General features: G+C 46.1%; 1 protein-coding gene across 1 annotated transcript in view; it reads right to left on the reverse strand.

Annotated features, from left to right (window-relative positions):
- Positions 1–6,971: 6,971 nt before the first annotated feature.
- Positions 6,972–25,796, reverse strand: part of LOC146042202 (phospholipase A2 inhibitor NAI-like) — a 74,741-nt gene continuing 55,916 nt past the window's right edge. The window contains exon 5 of the mRNA XM_083162127.1: positions 6,972–7,495. Within this exon, the coding sequence (XP_083018253.1) occupies positions 7,311–7,495 (185 nt within the window). The 3' untranslated portion in view covers positions 6,972–7,310. The remainder of the gene's footprint in view (positions 7,496–25,796) is intronic.

Here is a 25,796-nt window from a genome sequence, read left to right on the forward strand (position 1 = left end):
CAGTCTGTTGAAATCAGATCATTGTATTTTGTATTTTGACCACTGTACTTAATCCCAGGTATTGTAAACCTGTATCTTTGTTTCTGATGGACACAAATCTGCAGAGGCGCAAAGAGCTGTTGGTGAGAAAATGGTCAGTCCAAGCGGAATGTGACATGGCAACATCTCCTTCTTTCATTTCTCCGACAACTGACGGAGAAAACGTCATTTTCAAAACACACCCACTACAATGATGGACATGTCTACTGTCACTGCAGATGATGCTGACTCCATTGAAAGAATGGTGAAGGATTATTTATTTCTTCAGTGACAGTATCCGAATAGGCATGTCAGACAGTCCATTTATTATTTACAGTTACTAATATAGCGCAGCATATTCCGTTGCTCATTACAATTGGTACAACAGTGATAAAACAAACTGGGTAGTACTAGTAACAGACTGATATAGAGGTAGGAGGGCCCCCGCTCGCTATCTTACAATCATGTAATATATTGGCAGGAAAAAGATGCAATGTTTCAGGTGGGCCTTCCACAGTGCCCAGAAAATTCTCCAGTGTGTCGTCACTCATCAGTAACTAGATTTAAAATTTACAGCAGCAGGACTGGAATTATACTGCAGTATCACTGGACTGGACTTATACAGTATGGCTGTCCCACTGGACTTAATGGCAGTACTGGACTTAATTGCAGTAACTCTGCAGGAGAAATCATTCGATGGTCGATTTCTTGTGGGCTCGCAGATATAAGTCAGTGGAGACTGACTTATATTTGCGGGCTCCAGGAAAAAGGCAGGGTGGGTGGCTGACGTCATGTGATGTCAACCGCCCGCCCCTGGCACACTTCGTCCCGCCCACCTTTGCATGGGAACGCCCATGAAACACTGGCCATTCCGATGTCCCAGCTCCACCCCACCTCCATCCCTCCCCACTGCGAATGGCTCGACGACATTGTAAATAGCCAACCATCGGGGCAGGGTCTGATTTCAGTTTACTTCGATTGAACAAAAATTGTCCCCCTTTGTCTATCTGCGTTGCACTCATAGGGCCTGAATTAGACCCGATCGCAAGACTGCTGAAAAGCAAAGCCCTGCAATCAGATAGCCGCCAACCCACCAGTGTGAAATCCCACCCCGTGCTAGCCTGCGAATGGGCTCCGAAAATATTGCAGCCCCTGTTATTAGCTGTAAATCCATTCACAATAACTCACCATGGAATGATTGCCCAGTGTGTGCAGTGTGTGCGTAGCCCAGGGCTTACTCAGCGGCTGTGATAGAATCAGGCTGATCGGGGGCGGAGCTGATGTCACATGACTTCCCCTCACACACCTGGCCACGCCTGTGTATTACCTGTCACTCCCAGATAACAGCCGCTCACCATGTAATGATTCCCCAGTGTGTGCAGTGTGTGCATAGCCAGTGGCGTAACTACCTAACTGTCGCCAACACGCAGCATATTTTTCAGCACCTCCCCTCGGTGTACCTGCCCAGCCCTGTCTCTCCCGGCGCCGGCTCCTGCTGCTATAATGAAAACGGACTCTTAGAAAATGGCTGCCCCCACACTGCAGACAGAAAACTGTCTGCAGTATGGGGGCAGCCATTTTCTAAGAGTCCGTTTTCATTATAGCAGCAGGAGCCGGCGCCGGGAGATATGGGACCGTGATGGCAGGACAGCAGCAGGTAAGTGGTAACTATAGCCCCGCAGACCCCCGGCGCCCACATGTTCTCTGCGCCTCCCCGCCACCGCGGGGGCTGCGGAGCTATAGCTACGCCACTGTGCTTAGCCCAGGACATACTCAGCGGCTGCGATAGATCACATGACTTCCCCTCATACACCTGGCCATGCCTGCGTATTCCCTGACACTCCCAGATAACAGCCGCTCACCATGTAATGATTCCCCAGTGTGTGCAGTGTGTGCGTAGCCCAGGACTTACTCAGCGGCTGCGATAGAATCAGGCTGATCGGGGGCGGAGCTGACATCACATGACTTCCCCTCACACACCTGGGCATGCCTGCATTATCCCTGACACTCCCAGATAACAGCCACTCACCATGTAACGATTCCCCAGTGTGTGCAGTGTGTGCGTAGCCCAGGACTAAAGGGTCCCATACAGCAGCAATTAATTGTGACAATTTTCAGATATGGAGATGATTGCCAAAATTAATTTTAGATGTGTGGGCTCCCCCTTTTGGCAATCCCAATCAAAATCGCCAATCGATTGCTTAATCAGATTTTTAAGCATGTTTAATAATCTGGTATTATCTGCGGATCTTTTTTATATGTGTGGGCATTCCCAATTCGTCTTCTTCATCTATTTACATTATGAACAGCTGAAATGACAAGCGATTGGGCAATTTCCAGATATGGAGATGCAATCTTTAGATGGAAAAATCTGCCGATCACTGAAATAAATCTGTAATGTGTGGGCAAGTCCAATTATCTGACCAAAAAATCCCTGGATCTGGAAATCCATTAATTGTGATTGCTGATGTATGGGGCCCATTAATCAGCGGCTGTGATAGAATCAGGCTAATCGGGGGTGGAGCTGACGTCACATGACTTCCCCTCATACACCTGGCCACGCCTGCGCATTCCCTGACACTCCCAGATAACAGCCGCTCCCCATGAAATGATTCCCCAGTGTGCGCAGTCTGTGCGTAGCCCAGGACTTAATCAGCAGCTGCATACCTCCCAACTGTCCCGATTACCGCAGGAATGTCCTGATATTCGGGGACGTTCCCGCGTCCCGTCCGGTGCCGCCATTGTCCCGCGGAGGGGGGGACAGTTGGGAGCCCCCCCAGCTTGCCGAGAATAGACGCTGTGCGCATGCGCACAGCGTCTATTCAGCGACGACGAGCGGCGAAAGCGGGGGCGTGGCCGGATTTCACGTCACCCCGTGAGGCCACGCCCCTTTTTATTGAGGCCACGCCCCCTTTTATGGGAGCGCGCACGTGGCTTCGCCGCGCGAACGTCCCGACCTCCCAACTTCAAAAGTTGGGAGGCATGCGGCTGTGCTAGAATCAGGGTGATCAGGTGCGGAGCTGACATCACATGACTTCCCCTCACACACCTGGCCACGCCTGCGTATTAGCTAACACTCCCAGATAACAGCCGCTCACCATGTAATGATTCCACAGTGTGTGCAGTCTGTGCGTAGCCCAGGACTTACTCAGCGGCTGTGATAGAATCAGGCTGATGGGGGTGGAGCTGACATCACATGACTTCCCCTCATACACCTGGCCACGAATGCTTATTCCCTGACACTACCAGATAACAGCCGCTCACCATGTAATGATTCCCCAGTGTGTGCAGTCTGTGTGTAGCCCAGGACTTACTCAGCGGCTGTGATAGAATCAGGCTGATCGGGGGCGGAGCTGACGTCACATGACTTCCCCTCACACACCTGGCCACACCTGCGTATTCCCTGACACTCCCAGATAACAGCCGCTCACCATGTAATGATTCCCCCAGTGTGTGCAGTCTGTGCGTAGCCCAGGACTTACTCAGCGGCTGTGATAGAATCAGGCTGATGGGGGTGGAGCTGACATCACATGACTTCCCCTCATACACCTGGCCACGAATGCTTATTCCCTGACACTACCAGATAACAGCCGCTCACCATGTAATGATTCCCCAGTGTGTGCAGTCTGTGTGTAGCCCAGGACTTACTCAGCGGCTGTGATAGAATCAGGCTGATCGGGGGCGGAGCTGACGTCACATGACTTCCCCTCACACACCTGGCCACACCTGCGTATTCCCTGACACTCCCAGATAACAGCCGCTCACCATGTAATGATTCCCCAGTGTGTGCAGTCTGTGTGTAGCCCAGGACTTACTCAGCAGCTGTGATAGAATCAGGCTGATCGGGGGCGGAGCTGACGTCACATGACTTCCCCTCACACACCTGGCCACGCCTGCATATTACCTGACACTCCCAGATAACAGCCGCTCACCATGTAATGATTCCCCAGTGTGTGCAGTCTGTGCGTAGCCCAGGGCTTACTCGGCGGCTGTGATAGAATCAGGCTGATCGGGGGCGGAGCTGACATCACATGACTTCCCCTATAATACCTGGCCACACCTGCGTATTACCTGACACTCCCAGATAACAGCCGCTCACCATGTAATGATTCCCCAGTGTGTGCAGTCTGTGTGTAGCCCAGGACTTACTCAGCAGCTGTGATAGAATCAGGCTGATCGGGGGCGGAGCTGACATCACATGACTTCCCTGAAAATGCCTGGGCACGCCTCTTTTTCCCTGTCACTCCCAGAAAATAACCGTTTACCACCCCCAAATGTCATCCGCCTATCAATCAACTTGCAAAGGGCCAGCGGATAATAAAAACACATTTGACGCAGGCATGGGTAGTCAGTCGAAAATGTATTGATTTAATAAATAAATATATTATCATTTTACCAAAACATTCGTTGGCAGTGGTTTCATGCTCATTGCCAGTGGTTTTCATGCACATTGCCAGGAAGTTACATGCCTATTGCCAGGTGATTACATTCTTTTTGCCAGCAATATACTGTAAGCAATTACACCTCCCAAATGTCCTGCTGTTTCTCCCGCTGCTGACAATGTCCCATGGGTGGAGGGGCACTTGGGGGGAGCCGGAGATCAGCAGCGGTGATCACTGAAGAGATCACTTCAGTGCAGGGAGGAGGGAGGTAGGGCACAGAGGGATTCGGGGGCTGCTCATCTGATACAGAAGTGCTGAAAACGCCCCCAAAATTTAGTCGTGGCGCTAGGCCATGCACCTTCTACACGCAAACATACCTGCCGGCCCAGAAGCCCTACCCCCTTTTCAGGCCCTGAATCCTAACTTCAAAATGTTGGGAGGTATGCGCTACCAAGTACAACCTCTAGCATCTATCCATCTGTCCAGTACAACCTCTAGCATCTGACTCATGCAAGGTGGCGGCCACATTTTTGGAGGGACATTTTCAGGCAATTCCATATGGAAGGCCAGGCCCATTGGACTCTGCGGGGGCATACACCCTAACACACACACACTTGGGCCGGCTCCCCCAAGCCAGCGCTTAGGTTGCAGTGCCATTGAGCTTTGTGCTGCGTCTATTCAGTGAAACAGTGGAGCTGGGTGTATGGCCAGCAGCTTACACAAAGCTAGCAATGCCCCTGCAGTGATGAAAAATTACCTCACCAGGATGCTGTGGCCTCAAGCCATGCCCCCATTTGTCCTCACCATGTGGGTATGGCCATGTTCAAGAGAGGCCACGCCCCCTTTTCAGGATTGAAAAGATTGAAATGATGGAAGATATGGGGCCAAGTGTAAACCAGGTTGAGTTTGCCATGTGAATGATTGCCGCTTTTAAAAAAAAATTGGAAAACTCTCCAAAAATCTCCAACTTTCTTATTCTCACACCCTATTATATTTGGCATTGGTGCACTTAATTGCTTCCTTGTGGTCCAGAAGAAATCCAAATATGTGTTTTCTGTGTGTGTCTATGGGCACACAAACCAATGTTTGATTTAGAGCAGGACCCAAGGCTGCATCGAAGTCTACAGATGTTTCCGATAAATCATTGCTCCCTACATTCTGGAAGTTCTATGGAAACAACAAATGTTTTTTTTTTTTTTTTTTATAAGGACAACAATGCACCTGTCATGTTCCAAGGAGATGCTGGACTGGAAGACAGACATTTCGGTACCCCGGATTGATTTACCAGCTCATAGTCCAGATTTTATTCCCATCGAGAACCTCTGGGATTAACTAGAGTGGCAGATGGGTGCATTCTAGGCTGACTTGACCTTGGTCACTGTACTTGAGGCAGAATGGCAAAACATACCACCTGCTGTTGTACAGGAACTTCTGCACAGTATGCAGTAATCGCTGCACGTGGTGGGTAAATCTCATTGCTCGATCTGCTGTCAGTGTCCAATCAATTTCGTCTACAGTATATAGTGTACTTTAAATGTGTACGCCACCTGTTTCGGTACTTGTGTATTATCACGGCGCGCATCGCATACCACTAATTAAGGTATGCGATGCCATGCGATGGACCCGATTTCAGCCTTTTCCTGGGCTGAGTATACAATTTTAATATCGTGTCGCATCGCATGCCCTTATAATGGGATGCGATGCGATTTGGGCATATTCCCATGTTAAATGCCCCCCCAGACCCGATTTTTAATTGTATACCCACCCTGATGGGTCATGAGTATGTTAAATGCTCCCCATTGTTAATGCCCCCCCCACTATGAATGCCAACCCGAAGCGTGGCGAGCGCAGCGAGCTGACGAGGGCTTGCGGTACGCGTCCTCCAACCTTTTCATATCCCCACTATCTACGTCGCGTGACAGGGGACGCGGAATACATGTGAAGTAATCCGCGATTATTATTGTATTATCTGTTTGTTTTTGGTTGCTAAATGAAAGTGGGCATAATTCAGCTTCGGTCGTAGTTTTGTGAAGATTACTACAACTTCCTTCTGCAGCGTGCAGGGGGGGGTGGCCCGGGGGGGGGTGTTCCGTCATAGGACAAGGCCATCCCACAATACTATGTGAACGCAAGATGTTGCTGTTGCATCATTATTATGTGTGCACTTTGCTATGTAGCAAGTGCTCGCATTTTAAGGGTAGCCTTCAACCTGCCTTGTCCAGAACACCCCCCCACAGTGCCACATTGCTGCTTCCTCACTTCAGGTTTAAGGGGTCGAAACCACACGCTCCGGCAGTGCAAAGCTACATACCAAGATGACTTAAGCATGATCCCAAGATATCACATACTGTATACACATTTTTGTTTAGTTCAAGCGCATACATATGTTTGTTTTATAATACTTTTTTTTTTTTTTATTATAGTCCTGAAATGATGTCGGTTCCAGGAATAATGATGTCTGTATAAATTAGAATGTACTGTAACTGTACTGTCATTGAATCCCCTCCTTATTTTAATGCAGAGCCATATGCTAATTAATAAATATAACTGAATTAACCACAAAAAGACAAATTATTTTTGCATTTTATTTTTGAAATGTGCTATATAACCAGCGTTACAAGTTATGTAAGCTTACATCGATAAATGGTGCTGTAGCTTTTACAGGAGATTTGTAAACTGAAACGTGAAATAAAAACTGCAGAGAACAAGGAAGAGGGAAACCTGGAAGCAAAAAGCACAAAAATACAAAAGTAGATGGAGGATCACAAAACACTCCTTAAAACATCCAATCCCAGCTGCCAGATGTCTACACCTAATTCCCTCATCTTCAATCTGACCATAACCCACCGCAACATACTTAGGTTTGGGATTTCAACTGTTGATATTGCGGCATCAGCATCCTGATCACTTTCAAAGTTCTGTCCTCTGTGCATGATTCTGAATATTGGTTTTCTGAACGCCGGCATTCTGGCATGACAATGACCATATGACAGTCATTATACCAGTTGCTCCATACATTGTATCAGAGTGGGTGCCCAGTGAACACATATTTTTAGTGGCACAGCCACGAGACCCCACAGACATTTTTACAGGACCTGTAAAAAACAGACAGCATAATATCAGTGAAGAATACTTTTACATTGAGGACCAGATGTATCAAGCTGCAAAAAGTGATAAAGTGGAGAGTGATAAACACCCAGCCAATATATCCTACCTGTCATTTTTCAAACCCAGCCTGTAACATGATAGGTAGGAGCTGATTGGCTGGTTGTTTATCACCCTCCATTTCATCACTTTGTGAAGCTTGATACTGTACATCTGGCCAAAGGGGAGGTAAAATTGGATTATCAGGTCAGTAAGGTGCAGCTTCTAGTCACCAGAATAATCCTTATTCTAAATTATTATTTGTACTAACATGACAAGTTTAGCAGCACTGCAAAGGGGAACAGTGTCTACCACAGCAACTGATCCTGGGCAAAGCCCCACCAGACCCTTCTATCAAGCCACTATCTGGGTAATTAGTTACATCACCCCTCTCCGAGCCCCTTCTGATGCACATATGCACCAATAGCATTACCTGTGTCTGCTTAAAATTGCAGAAATCAAATGTTAATAAAATTGTCCATTTTTTGTTAAATTCGCGAATGTAATAGGGTGCGAATTTTATGACAAAATAAGCATTCGCATGCGATATAGTGCAATTTTTAGTAAGGAAAATGTGTGACTTTTAGATGGTATAGATGGTAATGTGTGGTATTAAGTTATTTTTTTTTAAACACCCTCCCCCCCCCCCCCCCCCCGGAGCATAATTAGCCCCAGGCTCCAAAAGCCAATCCTGGTTTTAGAAATTCAGGGAACAAAAAACACAGCATCAGGCTCAGGGGCGGGTCCTGGTTCCCAAAATATGGGAAGGCAAAATGAGTAGGGTTCTGCTATATTTTGCCAACCAGCACCAGGCCCAAATAGCCAACAGGGTAATGCCACAGCTGGGGGAAACTTTTCATACAAATTCCCCCAGCCAAAGAATTCATTCCTGTGGCTGGTCTGCCCGGACAGGGAACCTGGGGGAGCGGGGACCCCCCAATAAAGGGGTCCCCCCCTCCAGAGTTAAACATTCCCAAGCTGAAGCCCTGGGTTGACCCCGGTGCCCCAGGGTGGTGGGCACCAGGCTGATTGGAGTATAAAGAGTAGTCTGTGACCCAAGAATGTAAACACAAGCACTGCTTTTGTCCATGAGGTACATGCAGCCAGAGAAGTGCAAATTTTACTGCAATTCGCATTATATTATATGTGCGATTTTTGGAAAATGTGGGAAATCGTCTGTTTTTGGCCAAAAACCACACATGTCCAAAGAAATTGCACCCTACTACATTTTGCCCATTGGAGGTTTGATACAAACGAGCAGTTTGTATTTTTGTTTGTATTTTATGATATGTTTTTTTGTGGCAAATATGAATTATGTTTTATTAAAACACTGCAGAAACTGGTAGTAGCTACCATCCTTGCCTTACATCCCCGAGGTCTTGAGTTAAATTCCAAGTGCTTTCTTTTACACCCCAAATGCAAAGTAAAACATACAGTACTAAAAGGAATTTGGCTTCTGGCAAAAAAAATTAAAAATTCTCTATCACATGGTCACCATTGATAATAGGGTATTGACTACGGCAGTGGCAGCTCGTACCTTATGGCAAGAGGGGGCTGCCGCTGGCCACGATGCAGGCACCCCCTCTGCCGCCGCTGCTCCTCCTGGTCCCCGCCACAAGCGCATGTAGTCAGCTTCTATGGGCTGCTTCGGCAACAGCCCATAGAAGGGATATCACGGTCCCGGCGCCTATAGAATACAGATGACAGGCACCCTGAACGGCGCATGCACAATCCGCAGTACATAGCCGCCTCACCACCGTTTTTCCTTGCACCAGACCCGGCAATAGGAGTACAAAGTATTCAGTCCCGACATATGGCTGGACAGTACCGCAGATGAGCGTCTTCACACAGCTCCCACCTCCCGAACAGGACCACTATAATTTATACAGTATCATCAGTGGTGGGATTCAGCCGGTTCTCACCGGTTCTGCAGAACCGATACCTAATATACGATCGGTTCTGCAGAACCGTTTGCTAAGGACTGCCGTGGACGCGCGCAAGGTACTTTAAGCAGCTGTGACAGCCGGCCAGAGAGCTGCATGCTGCCTGGCTGTATACACAAAGCGGGTTGCGGCTATTTTTGAATGCTACCGCTGGGCCGCGAGCCAATAGAAGCTCGCGGTCCAGAGGCCAATAAGGAGCGGCAGTGGTGGCTCATTATTGGCTGCCGGGCTGCAAGCTCCTATTGGCTCGCGGTCCAGCGGGAGAATTCAAAATATCCATGGATCTGCTTTCAGTATACAGCCGGGCAGCACGCAGCTCTCTGCCCGGCTGTCACAGCACCATGTGAGCGTCCGCGGCAGTAAGATGCGGCGGCATTTCACTCCCCCTTGACAACGAGCAATTTACTCCCCCTTGGCAACCAGCATGTATTCCCCCTTGACAATGAGCAATTTACTCCCCCTCGACAACCAGCATGTATTTTCGCTTGGCAATGAGCATGAAACCCCCTTGGCATCCAGCATGAAGCCCCTGGCATCCAGCATGAAGCTCCTGGCATCAAGAAACCCCCCACCCCTAGCAATGAGCCTGTAGGTAAGTGGCACTTATGTTTGAAATATGTAATGGGCATCATGGTGTGCGGCATAATGTGTAACTGGCATCACGGTGTGTAGCACAATGTGTAATGGGTATACGGTGTGTGGCCTTATAGGTAATTGGCATTACGGCATGTGGCTTTATGCGTAATGGGCATTAGGACATAGAACCTGTTGTTAATTTATTTGAATCCCACCACTGAGTATCATCCAACCCCAGCCGGCACAGGCAACTGGGCAATGCAGGTGAGCTTACCACTCTGGCACCTCTAAATCAACTGGAAAACCGCTTGCTTTATACGTGTTAATACAGATCATGATTTAACCACACTGTAATTACATCGGAATAATGTGGCATTAATGTAAATCTATTTAGAACTAACCCCATTGGTTAACTATATCTGCACTAATACACTTGCTGCTGCATTCATATGGATTGAAGAGGTGAAGAAGAAAGAACTCTCTTTGTTTGGGGGCACACTTGTTTAAAACTTAACGTTTAATAATATAATTATTTAAAAGAAGATTATGGCGATTTCGTCATAATGAGACAAACACACACATGACATACAAACAGGGACGTGCAGTCAGGGGAGGCAGGGGAAGCAGTGCCTCCCCTCTCATTAGTGATAAACATAATAAAATAATATAAAGTATAAACTTATGACACATATTATGTGTCATAAGTATCTGCTTTATATTAATCTATTCACTTTGACACCATACTGTGTTGCATTACTATTTCGGAGGCACCTAGAGCAGTGCCTCTGGCTCTCAATGTTAAGGTTGAAGGAACAAGGGGCGGGCAGGGGGCAGGGCCAAGTACCAGGCTGCAAAATCCCATTAAAAAAACTCTATAAGCGGCACCTATAGTGGTGCCTCAGTGACAGGGACATGCTTTCAAAGCATGCCCCTGTCAGAGAGGCAGCTGCGATTGGTCAGCGCAGCAGACGCAACCCAGGCCAGCTGAACTGGGTACAGACGTCCACCCCCCTCCCCTTCCCCACCCGGCAGCTGCACGGACTCTCACACCTCCCCCCTCCGCCAGCGTGGGCATGATGAAACCGCCGCACATCCCCCCCAACCCCCTTTCCCACCCGGCGGGTGCAGTGACTTCCGCACACCCCCCCCCCCCCTTTCCTGACGGCTGCACGGATACCCACACCTCCCCCCCGGCGTGCGCATGATGAAACCTCCGCACACCCCCTGTGCGGAGTGAAGGTCTGCACACCCCCTGTGTGGGTCAGAGGTCTGTACCCACCCGGCGACTGCACGGACCTCTGCAACCCCCCCTCCTTCCCCACCCAGCGACTGCATGGACACCTCTTCTGTGTGCACCAAGCGGGGGGGCGCTACATAGGGGACATGCTTCCAGCCGGAGAACCCAGGAGCCGTGCCTGGAGCCTGAGGACCAAGACGAGATGTAAGTGACAGCCCCAGGGCAGGGACTGGGCAGACGGGAAATGGGATTTCAGCAGCAGGTACTGGGTGCCGTATGTTGGATCCCGAGGAGCAGGGGGTGGGGGGGCTGGCAATGTGGGCAAGGGTGCTGATGTGCTGTTCAGGGTTGGTGGTCTTGAAACTATGTGGAGGCTGGGGGATTTGTATAAGGGGCATTCTGCGTAAAAGGGCCTTTAATAATGTGGGGCACATGTAAGAAGCATTATGTGGGGCATAATGTGTAAAAAGGCATTTAACAATTTGAGGCATATGTAAAGGGAATTATGTGTATATGTGAATTTAATAATGTGGGGGGGGGGGGGGCATAATGTGTCATGTGCATAAGGGCATTAATAATGTGGGGCATATGTGTATGGGGCATTATGTGTCGTGTATAAGGGTAATAATAATGTGGGGCATATGTGTACAGGGCAATTTTGAGTACAGCCTATTAAAAATGTGGGGCATACAGTCAGGGTAACGGGCATTATGTGTATAAGGGCATAAATAATGTGGGGCATCTGTGTAAGGTGCATTATGTGAGAAAGAGCATAATGTGTAGCAAACAGTTTGTGTATGGGGGAATTTTTTTTATTAGGGGATTAATAAAGTGTGGCATAATGTGTAAAAATACATTAATAAGGTGTGCCATATGTGTAAGGGCTTTATTGTGTGGCAATATGTGTATAAGGACATTATTAGTGTGAGGCTAGCATTCTGTGTATAAGGTGTATTACTGTTGTGTACTGCATATCAGGGTACCACTGTGGCTGTTGAGCGAAGTGGCATTACTACTACAGGATGCGGCTGCTATGGCACCATTGATGTTTGTAGTACCCGCCACTCCCCTGCACCAAGTCTGCTGGCAGTGCCTCACCAACCACTGATCTCACCGCACGTCACTGCATACAAAACATGGTACATGATACACAATGTATCAATGACCGGTACTTGTTTCCTAGCACGGCGCCAACGATTTTAATTGTATCCATCGGGTGTTAAAAAATCCCGTAGATCGCATCGCATGCAACCAAATCGCATGCGATGCGATCGACGCGACCGACCCGAATTTTTACATTGGAACCAATGTAAAATGGTCTGTGAGACCCGATTTTCCATTGGACCCAATGTAAAATGACCCCTAGACCCCAATTTTAATTGTATACCCACCCTGATGGGTCAAATGCCCCCCATTGTTAACGCCACCCCACGATGAACGCTAACCCGAAGCGTGGCGAGCGCAGCGAGCCCGCGAGGGGCGGCGGTACGCGTCCTCTGACCTTTTCATACCCCCACTATCCACGTCGGCGTGAAGTTGATCTTATATAGCGTGGCGAGTGCAGCACTCACCAGGCTTCTGTCTCGGAGGCTCGCTGCACTCGCCACACTATATAAAAACAACTCCATGCCGACGTGGATAGTGGGGGTATGAAAAGGTCGGAGGACGCGTACCGCCGCCCCTTGCGGGCTTGCTGCGCTTGCCACGCTTCGGGTTGGCATACATCGTGGGGTGGCGTTAACAATGGGGGCCATTTCACATACAAATTACCCATCAGGGTGGGTATACAATCAAAAATCGGGGCCATTTAACATTGTTCCCTATGTAAAATCGGGTCCATCGCATCGGTCGCATTGTATTATAATGGCGTACAATGGATCCAATTTTACATAGGAATTTAACATTGAATACAATGCATTCAATGTTAAATTGCGTCGGTCTCGTCGAACGCATCGGGACCTTAACTTAAGGTATGCGATGGACGCGATTTTTTAATTGTCAGGAAAAGGCTAAAAATAGCAGAAAAATCGTGTCGGTTGCGTCCATCGCATACCTTAAGTTAAGGTATGCGATCACCTACGATGGGCGCCGTGCTAGGAAACAAGTACACAATGATCTCTGTCAGAAGTGTATACTGTAAATCAGCTTTATCAGATGATAGCGTACTGAGATATCCAATTAGAGTTCACTCATAAGTAGAGGACTGTCAATCTGACATTGAATAAATACCACAATGGGTATGGTGGACCGCGAATAGCTTAAGTCACAATAGTGTAGGTTTTCAATAATCGATTGTCCCCTATTACCTGGGAGGATCTATAGGATTATATGGAGACAGATACAGTATATTTAGTCTTTAATAATTACACATTGCTTTCTGTCACTCTGGTGCCATCTAGTGGCCTTAATTATAGAATTTGATTCCAGTGATAGAAAAATGCAGAAGAAATAGATAGGTGTTTAATATATCCCTGCACGGTAACTGCTGCTGATTGTTATATCTGGATTGGCTTAACCAATCCCCACAATTGAGTGGGTCAATCCGTGTGACAGTAGCAGATATGGATATGGAAAATAGTGGGTGTTTTCTCTTTACGTTAGAGTGGAGACCCCCCTAATTGGTATGTGCCTTTGCAAGGAGATGAATCCTCAATCCTAACTAGATTTACCCAGAAAGTGATTACAGGTAAAAAAGAGTCTGTTGCACCATTGGACTACTGTTCAAGCTGCTTTCGCCCATGTGCTTTCTAGCATTGATGGGCGATGAGCGGTGTATTTCGTCACTGGTGTACTGTATCAGAAAGATAAATACGTGCAGGAGAAAAAATTTGGGGGGAAATTGAAAAAAATGGAAAAGATCTAAGAAATATGTAGCAATTGTAATTTTTTGAAGTTCGTTAATAGTATGCAGTCAAATATCGGTTATTTTGAATCACTGGGTGACTGAGCAAGTAAAGACTAATGGGGCCTACACACATACCGATTTTGAGCCATTTTCTAAGCGATTTGTCTAGGTCGCTTAGAAAGAAGGCCCAACCGAAAGGCTTCTTCAGGTGCGGTGCATCGAGATGTATAACCTGTGAATATATTGAATCTAGACAGGGCCGGTGTAAGGCTTCTCAGCACCCTAGGCAAAACTTCAACCTACTGCCGCCCCCCCCCCCACCCCCCCACCCCCCCACCCCCATACTGCCACCAATAACAATTTTACAACCCCTTAATCCATACTTGCCTAACATTCTGGAATGGCAGGGAGCCTTCCAAAATTCAGTGGTCCTCCCAGCCACCCAGGCAAGTGGACAAGACCCCTGCTTTCTCTGGGGGACCCCAGAACCCTCTCCTTTGCCACCCACAACAGAGTACAGGAAGGGGGCAGCAAAATAGGGAAGTATGCCTCAAGAGAAAGTATGGAGGTGAGGTCGTTAAGTACAACAAGGATCCTCACAGACATCCTTGATATTTTGATAGGCAGACTTGGTGGCGCCCCCCTAGATCCTGGCGCCCTAGGCAGCTGCCTAAAGCTGCCTAGTGGTAGAGCCGGCCCTGAATCTAGAGGTTGCCACTCCATAGAAGATAGAGAAGGCACGAGTGTAAAGATGGATAGTTTCATTAACTGCAACACCAGCTACATCATCTATATGTTAAGTTGTGAGTGCAAACTCCACTATATAGGACGCACTACACAGAAGATCAAGATCCATTTTTTAGAACATAGGCCCTTATTCAGATCTGATCGCAGTACAAATTTGTTCTCAAAATGCGCAAAACCATGTGCACTGCAGGTGGGGCAGATGTAACATGTGCAGAGATAGTTAGATTTGGGTGAGTTATTTTGTTTATGTGCAGGGTAAATACTGGCTGTATTATTTCTACATTGCAATTTAGATTTCAGTTTCAACACACCCAACCCAATTCTAACTCTCTTTATACATGTTACATCTGCCCCACCTACAGTACACATGGTTTTGCTCATTTTGAGAACAGATTTGAACTGCGATCAGATCTGAATAAGGGCCATACTGTAGACGGAATATAATGAAACACATACAGACACACAGTGTCTCCCGCCATTTTTGTGAATGCCATGGAGGGGATCCTAAGAGCTTAAGACTAGTCGGCCTGGAACATGTCAAAAGAACCCCCCGTGGAGGAGACCGATACAAAACCTTATGCAGACAAGAGGTGTATTGGATGTACAAAATGGATTCCATACACCCGGGGAGGTTGAATGAAGTCGTTGAGCTGAATACGGTGATTTAGAGACCCCATACTCTATATGAATAAGTACCTCTATGATTGAATATACATGGTGACTAGCTCTACATAACCTTGCTTTCAGGCCAACCCCCCTCCCCCCTTCAGGAAATTCCTACACCTCCTCCCCTTCAGCGTTCACGCTAAACCCCCCCTCCCCCGTCCCCCATGTTTTATGTTAGACTGTATTAGATCTGTCGAATAATTAGAAGGGAATGTCCCCTACTCCAAAAACAAAAATTTTAAAGAATTCCTTCCGCCACGTACAATGATCAACTACCTGACTACATAGTGTAAACTATGAAAAAAGAACAATGAATATAAGGAATTGACACCATAGTAACTCCAACTAATGTGTGAAAATGTGGTAAGGGGAGTGGTTTCTCTGTATAAACATATGATTATGAAATGGAAAAAGAAAATCTCTGTGTATGACCCTATAGACCTAATAGTTCATCTCTCTATGGATATTCCTATGTATCAATCTCCTTATTCGTATATTTATATTTATTTTTATTTCCTTTTTTATAGATGTATAAAAGTGTTATTCGTACTATAAATATGACTTTACTCCTTCTAATATGCAATATTTATTATAATTTATGAATTATTATTATTTCTTATATGTATATTATGTCTAAATATGCATTACCCCTAATATCCAGACCAAAAGATATACCCATACTGATTGGATCTAATATTCTGCATATTTTATGAACTCTGTACAATCGCACATGCGCACCACGAATAGAAGGTGCAGCTATACCAAATTATAAAGCGGAACTATTAACACTATTATTGGGCCCTCAGGAGAGGAGGAATAAAGAATAAGGCAACACTCTCCCCTCTATTACAAATAGAGCTTGGAGGAATAGATAGCTCCGGCGTGTATTACCCGGAAGCTCGTAATCCACCATTTTGGAAAAGGGCAGAAATAGCCTGAGTGCGGAGATACTATACTAAGTATTGGTGGAACGCATGTGCGGTTCACACCAGACTCGGAAATGATGAAACCGGATATCCGGAAACAGGTCTTGTAGTACTTTGTACATTTCTAAGCTTTTATGTACTTTACAATACTCGTTTTTAAACCTGAAAAATATGTAAAAATTTGGTTTTGTCTCCTATTCACACTGATATGAGCATATATAGAATTTGTGAAAGGGATTTGATTTTTTAATTAACATGCAACAGGTGGCAATTGTTATTCCCATTATAGAGGGTATAAAACACTGATAGCAGGTACTCCAGGTAGCACCTTGAAAAAGCTTTCTAGCGAAACGCATTGGTGGAGGAGAGCAAGGACACCCAAATATCCAGACGCCTCATTCTATATCCCCTGCAACCCAACCAGCCTCCGGAATTTATACCCACAGCCAGAAAGCAAGGGACAGCACTTCCATGCACACCAGATAGAGCACCTCACAACAACAGGCGCTCCCTGGGTTGGAGATCAGCATCTCTCCTAAACAAGTCTACCTCCATTGGCACCTACAAATGGGACAATAATCCGGAGGTATTATAGGAACGGACACAGGACATTATACGTCTGAACTGTGGGTGACTATCCCTGCTCTCATTTTTATTTCTGTGGTACTTACATATGTTTATGGATATAAGATTTATCCCAACTTTTTAATCGTACTATTTTTTAATAAATGTATACCTAATCATATTCTCACCTGTTGCATGTTATTAGGGAGCGCGGCTTCACCTCCCCTTTTCTTGCACTCCATTTTTTTGGGCTTGACTTCCCAAATCTAGAAGCCACAGCTCCAGCAAGACAACTCCTCCCAGGCGCCCCTCTAGGGCACTTCGGTGACCTATTCCCTCTACACACGCTTAGAAACTAAGCATACACCGGTGTGTGTGTGGAGGCTATAGCTATATAGATGCGCGGCCCCTCGCATCTGTATCGCAATAAGAAAAAGAATGAGCATGTCCCATCAATCTAGTAATATATCTTAGTAAGACTCTGCATATCGGGCGCCTTTTGTGTGGTGTCTTTTTTTTGTGCTCAAGTGACAAGCGATTTTCCTCATCTGGACACTCCCTGAGCCCTCCTCTCCATTCTCCACATGCTGATGCTGTCAGAGAACACGCGCTGTGAACCCTCCGGAGCTGGTAAGTACTATGATATCCACTATGCACCACCAACGCATGATTACAGGTGTGTGGCCACCAATGTAAACTTTATGGGTGAGTGTGTCATGTTCCACCCGCCACACCCCCGACCCCCCCGCGCAAGAATATGGGCAGGAGGTTGTTTGGGGGGATGTGAGGCAACCACTGTGCCACCAATGTTATAAAAAAAGCATGCTTGTGGGTAAGGGTGTCATGTGCTGGCCGCCGCACCCCCGGCCCCCAGCGCAAGTATCAGGGCATGATGTTGTTTGGGGAGGGATGTTTACTTGCATGTCCTGGTGTGTTGGCGCACTGCAAAAGCCAGTCATGTGGTATTTTTTGCATGTCCTGGGGTGATGGCACATTGCAAAAGCCAGTCATGTGTTGTTCACTTGCATGTCTATGATGGGGTAAATTGTCTTTCCAACCCCCCCCCCCCAAAAAAAAAAAAAACAACAGTGAATGTGTGTGCATGTACATGTGGTAGGGACAATAGATTGTAAGCTGACCTAGTTTGGACTGTTTATGTACATAATGGTGGATGCATATATGTTAATTATGTATTTACATTTTATACCATATTATTCACACAGAAATGGCAAAGCAAAATTCATCTAAAAAATTCACCACTGGGTTCAACGACATATATCGGGCCCATGAATGCCTGTGGCAAATTACCAGCAAAGACTTTTCAAACAAGCAGAAAAGGGATCAGGCCTACAATGCTTTTCTGGCCTATGCTAAAGCCAACAGAAGTGATGCCACCATGGAATGTGTGAAGAAGAAGATAGCGAATTTGAGGACCGTCTTTGTGAAGGAGCACGCAAAAGTGACTGAATCGCAGAGTTCTGGAGCCGGTGCCGATGACGTATACAAGCCAACGTTATGGTACCACGACCAGATGCACTTCCTGCTGGAGAAAGAATCGAAGACGCATGGACAGAATAGCATGGATCCTGTGCCTTCAATTAGTCAAGAGGAGGAGAGCCAGGATCTGGGAAGTCTGAACACATATACAGTAGATATGCGACATGTCATCATTATTCATGGTCCTAACAGTTTTTTTATTTTACAGGATGCTACTCCGGAGCTGTTTGTGGAGACGTCCTTGACTACAGAGGCTGCAGATCTTGAGTGTGAGGAAGTAGAAACCTCAACCTCCACCCCCCTGCCAACGCAACCACTTAGGCAGAGGAAGAAGACAGCCAAAAAATCTGTAGCCGGCAGCTCTGAGCAATTTTTTCAATTTGCGGAGGCAAGGCTTAACCCCTTCACGACATTTGACGTATATATACGTCATGGTCGGGAAGTACTTACCGACACATGACGTATATATACGTCATGACTTCTAACTGTCACTGCGTCTAGAGACGCAGTGACAGTTAGGTGATGTCTGCTGTCCCTGACAGCAGACATCCCCCCTCGCCGCCCAGGGGGGGCAGGGGTGCCCCCCCCGGTCGGCGATCGCTGTGATTGGCTGTTCAAATCTGAACAGCCATTCACAGCGTTTCCTGTGTTACCGGCGGCTAAGCCGCTCGGTAACACAGGGATCGGTGGTGATCGGTGCTGTCAGGTACAGCACCGATCACCACCGATGTGCAGCCCACCCCTCGCACCCGCCGGGCACTCACCCGGCAGCAGCAGCGGCTCCAACGGCTCCCCCGGAGCGTCTGGAGCGCACGCAGCGCTGCCCTCCTCCCCCCTCCCCCCCGCAGCAGCAGCAGCAGCATCAAGCTGCTGAAAAAGGTTTACAATAAAATATATGCACTGAAAATATATGTATATATATATATATATATATATATATACATACACACACACATATATATATATATATATATATATATATATATATATGTGTGTGTGTATATATATGTATATATATAAATATATATATATATATACATATATACACACATATATATATATTTATATATATATATGTGTGTGTGTGTGTGTGTGTGTGTATATACCCCACCGATCGCCAGCCCCCCCCCCCCTCCCACCCGGCAGCCCCCCTCCCTCCCACCCACCCGGCTGCCGCAGCGCCAGCACCCCTCCCACCCCCCCGCCAGCCGCAGCGCCAGCCCCCCTCCCAAAGCTGGTGACTAAAATGGGGTCACTTGTGGGGGGGTTCCACTGTATTGGTGCTTCGGGGGTCTTGCTAATGCGACATAGCACCCACCATTCATTCCGCCACCAAAAATCACTCCTTCCCTTCTGAGTCCTGCCATGCACCCAACTGGTATTTTTTGGTCACACGTGAGGCATTGCCGTACTCGGGAGAAATTGGGGCACAGATTTTGGGGTGCTTTGTCTCCTTCATTCCTTGTGAAAATAAAAAATTTTGAGCCAGAACTGCATTTTTCTGTAAAAAATTACATTTTTTTACACAAAAATGCAGATCTGGCTCAAAATTTTTCATTTTCACAAGGAATGAAGGAGACAAAGCACCCCAAAATCTGTGCCCCAATTTCTCCCGAGTACGGCAATGCCTCACGTGTGACCAAAAAATACCAGTTGGGTGCATGGCAGGACTCAGAAGGGAAGGAGTGATTTTTGGATTTTGCAGCACAGATTCTGGTTGAATGACCCCCGAAACACCCATACAGTGGAACCCCCCCACAAGTGACCCCATTTTGCAAACTACACCCTTCAGGGAATTCATCAAGGGGTATAGTGTACATTTCAAACCCCCCGGGGTTTCACCAATTTTGATACAACTGAGCTGTGAAAATGAAAAATTAATTTTTTTTCATTTTCACTGCCCAGTTGTACCACAATTGGTGAAACCCCTGGGGGTTTGAAATGTACACTATACCCCTAGATGAATTCCCTGAAGGGTGTAGTTTGCAAAATGGGGTCACTTGTGGGGGGGTACCTAACTTTTAGCATCTTATGGTGCCTAGAAACCTACATTGTGCCTAAAAAATAATCTCATAAAAAGGAGGCTCCAAAATCAAGTAGGTGCTCCTTCTATTATGAAGCCTGTGGTTTGGTCACCGTGCACACTAGGGCCACATATAGGATATTTATGAAAACCAAAGAATTGGGGGAATCAATTTTTAGTCACATTTCTCTAGTAAAATGTACTGTGTTCCTTAGAAAAATGTATTAAAATTGCAAATCTGCAAAAAAAATGAAATTTTGAAATTTCACCTACACTTTCTTTTAATTTCTGTGAAACACCTAAAGGGTTAACAAACTTCCAAAATGCTGTTTTGAATACTGTGAGGGGTGCAGTTTTTGAAATGGCATCATTTATGGGGGTGTCTCACATACAAGTCACTCAAAGTCACATCATAACTGACCTGGTCCCTAAAAAAATCAGAGTTTGAAATTTTCTTGAAAATTTGAGAATTTGCTATTCATATTTTAAGCCTCCTAGTGTCCAAAAAAATGAAAATGAGGTTGAAATAATGATGGCAACATAAAGTAGACATATGGTCTATGTTAGTTATTCACTTTTTTGAGTGGTAAGATTATTTGTCTCACAAGCAGAAAATTTAACATTTTGCAAATCGCTAAATTTTCCATTTTTTTACGACATTTTGGTATTTTTCACAAAAAAACACAGACTGTATCGACGAAAATTTACCACTAACTTGAAGTACAATGTGTCACGAGAAAACAATCTCAAAATCACTGGGATAAGTAAAAGCAAAAAAAAGTTATCCCCACTTAAGTGATACATGCCAGATTTGAAAAAAAGGGCTCTGTCAGAAAGGCAAAAACTGGCTCTGTCATGAAGGGGTTAATAAGCCTATTGATTCAATTCGGCAGTTTTCAAATACAGTAGACTCTGAGATGCGTTCAATGGATGACGACACCCGTCGAAAATTCAAACGCATCGTGTACGACGCAATAATTCGGGCCCAGGATAAAAACATTCCTGATGACCTGAAATTAATGCGCGACCCGATGCATTACGCATCTTGCGGACCCTCACCACAGTATCCCTACCACCAACCCTATAGTAATCCGCCGGGAATTCCTGTAGTCCTGGGGATTATTCTCCCGAATCTCTTGCAATAGCGGTGTGTGAGACCGGGTCTTCCGATGCTGCAGCCAATGCTTCACCCAGCAGGATCGAGCAAGTCTGCGCTCCCTGCTGCGCCAACGCGCTTTCTGCTCCATATCAAAGCCCCTGGCAGTACAGCAAAAGAACCTCATCCTCATCATGCATCATGTAGTGATCCATGTTAAAAAAGAACAGCTTTATAAGGTCAGGACCAAACAAAATAACAGCACTCCAAGCTCTGCAAATGCAGTAATGTTTTAACAAAATGGCCACCGCTATATAAAGACAAATAGGAACTCCACAAGCCCTTTGAACTGCCCATTTTTATTTTATTTAAATGAGTTTATTTTTTTTATTTTTCCCATGCTTGAGAAGAATCTGGCATGCTTAAATCGCTAAGCAGAATCGCTGAGGCATATCGCTGACACATTTATGCACATTCTAAGCGATATAGATGATTTTGTGCTCAAAGGAAATCAGCTATGATAAATCTGGCATGCTATATCACTGGCCAAAATCGGTATGTGTGTAGGCCGTATAATTTAGTAACAACAGGGGTATTTGTCTCTGGTCTCTATCCAGAATGTTGTTAAATTATAGTATAAATTCACACACATACAGTAATGGTAAATCATAAGAGACAGGTAGAATAAGGCAGAGCTGCTGTTTGCAGTAACATATCGGCAGGTATGTGTTCCCTGTGTGATACTGTACTGTCCCTGCTTATACCGTTACCTACCCGGCTGCTGCAGTGACCAGTGGCGCCGCCGATGGCTGCCTAGGCGCTGTGCTGCTCGGCAGGAATGTGGTCCCCGCATGTAATGTCTTAATGTAATGTATGTAACGCCTTCACCCACCCCCACCCCCACCCCCATCCCTATCCCTGCTGATGCTGCACTGTAAATCCACAAAAAAATCCTAGTGTGCGCAAGCACACATAGCCAATAAAGTTGATTCTATTCTATATGGGTTACCCTGAGAGGGTCTTACCACTATCCAGGGTAGTAAAGTTGCTGCAGCTTCTTCTATTCCTTATCAGCCAGAGATGTGAGTTTGGGCTGAGTAAGTAGTGATCCCTAGGTCCTCTCTCCCGGGGCCTGGAGTAGTCAATAGGAGTCTGGTACCTCCTATCTGACAGTTAGGTGGACAAACAGCTGTTTCGCGGTGGTCCTGCTTCCCCAGTGTCCTGACAGTCTGGCAGGTGCTGGTAATGTTAGGCTTGTCAGCCTAACTTGTCAGAGGGAGGGGGAGGGGGGGGGGGCGTGTAGATATGATACTTAGTGGGTGTGTATTAGTTACCTAGGTAATGCACGGAGGCCGGGAGCAGGTGCCGCTCTGCACCAGCGGCATGATGACATCTGTGTGCCGGTTGCCATAGCCACACGGCACTGTGGGGAAGTCTGAGATGGCGGCGGGATGATGACGTTAATGCGCCGGTTGTCATGGTAGAGCAGTTACATCCGGGCGGCTAGTCATGGGGGCTCTATGTTTTCTGCACATGCACGCCGGTTTCCACATACCCTCCAACATAGCCCATTCCATTAGGTACAAAATGCTCTGTTTCTGGATTCTTTAACAGTGGCAGTTGCAGAGGTAAAGGCTGCACCACTGTCCAATATTCAAAAAGGGGAGCCACACCTACTGCCACCTCAAACATCACTGTCCTGGACTCACTGGCAGTTGATGTGAATTTAGAACTGTGCTGGAGTCCAACCTCTGTAACTGCCACTGGCAGGGAAGTTCAGGAATAGGGCATTTTGTACCTAATGGCATGGGCCAATGTTGGAGGGTATCCTGCCATGGTTACGTGATGGCTCTGGACAGCACTCGTAGTTATCTCGGCAGGGCTATTAACTAAAAGCGTGCTGGTGGCAGAGTGTAAATTCTCTGCTGCCGTTTTGAATGAGAGGGTCATGTGATGCCAATCAAGCTATATAGTAACCCGGTGTAATATTCTTTTAATAGATATATGACTGTAAATAATGCTCCCTGGAGACTGGTATTATAAGTATTCCTATGGTTATACTAATGAAATATCATATCTTCAAATATATATTGAATATTTATCATATTTCTATGTTTGAATTACTGAAAAAATGGGGTGGGGGGTGGGGTGGAAAGGGTTTGTAATAGATATAAGGGGTAAAGCAGGTGAAATGGAAAAAGGGAAACATTTTTTAATAATAATGCTGTATGTTGGCATTATGTATGTATTAATGATGACCTTGTGTGAGTTTGACCAACTAGAATGGTGTTCAGAAAGTGATAAGTTTATAATATTTTGGCCCATACTCTTGGTTAAGTGCACAAGTCAGACAGTATTTTTGGGTAGAGAAATGTATTCAGATCTAGTGCACTTATGGCATATATACAACAAGGTGGTCTCTTATGAGTTCTAAAAAGAAAAACAGTTGTATTGAACATGTGAGGACAAGAAAAAAATAGAAGAACTTAATGGCTAGTTAATAAGAGAGGTTTTTATTTATTAGTGTGTACACTATCTATAGAACAGTACAGCTTGGTGGACACAGCACAATAGTAGTAAAGTACTTTACTGTAGTACCCTGCCGTAATAACAACTCAGACGCAAAAGCGTCTCATTACTGGAACGTCTGTGCAACTGGGTCGCAAGAGCGTCCGTCAGAGACGCTCCTTCGTGTCAAACAAATGCAGCACCTCTCCGCCCCTGTCAGCATGATCCTCTCCTTCAAAGAGACGGGATCATGCTCGTGCCGGCGGTGTGAGAGAGGCGCTGACTAGGCTTGCCAGGGACAATAAATTATTTACTGTAGTTCCTGCGCTTCATGCACGCGCTGCAGCATAAATTTTACGCATGCGCAAAGAGGTTTTCAAAAGTGACATCTGGTGGATGATCACTGGTATTGCACTCATCCGGAGACGCCACGGCGAATCGCCAAGCATTTAAAATGTATTGAGATGGCGGGCGCCGTGGCCAGCCATTGCCAGCTGGCGAAACTCTCGCCATAAGTAGCAAGGATGGGACCTACTCCATCTGTAGGAACGAAGTGTAGTTGGTATTCTCATTTAGACCATGAGGACTGACTGTATTGAGGTTGAATATCCATTTGCATTCTTTTTGAAGCAATTCTTTGGTTGCATCACCTCCTTTGATTTGCTCTAAACCGAAGGCTTTTAAGTCATCCGGTTTGCCTAAGAAATAGCGGGCTACTGACGTGAGTTTTCTGGATTTTGAAAGATCTGTCTTGGCATTCCGAATGTTGCCAATGTGTTCCAGTAATCTTTGTTTAAAAGCCCATTTTGTCATTCCCACATAACGTAGGTTGCACGGACACTCTAGGCAGTATAGTATACCTATGTAGCTGTAGCTCATGAACTGTTTAATAGAGGGTTTTTTGCCATGTTTATCAACTATTTGATTGATTTATTTAATGTAGGTACATGCTTTGCACTTGTTACATGGTAAGGTCCCTTCAGTTTAGATTTTCTTTTAGGTGTCCTTTGGAAATGGCTTTGTACCAATTTATCCCTCAGGTTGGGAGAACGTCTCCAACTGAAGGCTGTTTTTTTGGGGAGAATTTCCTTTAGATCATTATCTGCAAAAAGAACACTCCAGTGTTTTGTTACCATGCCTTGTAATTTTCTCCATTCCATGTCATTTGTCTACTTTGTTTTTGGGAAAGATGAGTTCATCTCTGTCCATTTTGAGTGCTTGGAACTTAGCTGTCTTTAACAATCTTTTGCTATACCCCCTATCTTGGAGTCTTCTCATTAATTCAATACTTTTAGTTTCAAAATTTTCCCTGGTGGTGAAATTTCTTCTTATGCGAAGAAATTCGCCCTTTGGAAGATTCTGGTACTTGTGTATTATCACGATAATTAGTCGCGCGATTTTTCATCGCATTGCATGCCATACATCGATGGCATGCGATGCGATGCGATTAAAAACCCCTATGCGATTTTGAATTGTATAAGCACCCTAATGGGCGCTTACAATCTTAAAAGCACCCCCACGTCACCCCCCATTATTAACGTGAACCCGAAGCGTGGCGAGTGCAGCGAGCCCACAAGGGGCGGCAGTACGCGTCCTCCGACCTTTTTATTCCCCCACTATCCAT

This window comes from Crinia signifera, chromosome 19 (assembly GCF_055691185.1).
Source record: "Crinia signifera chromosome 19, ASM5569118v1, whole genome shotgun sequence".
NCBI classification, from domain to species: Eukaryota; Metazoa; Chordata; class Amphibia; order Anura; family Myobatrachidae; genus Crinia; species Crinia signifera.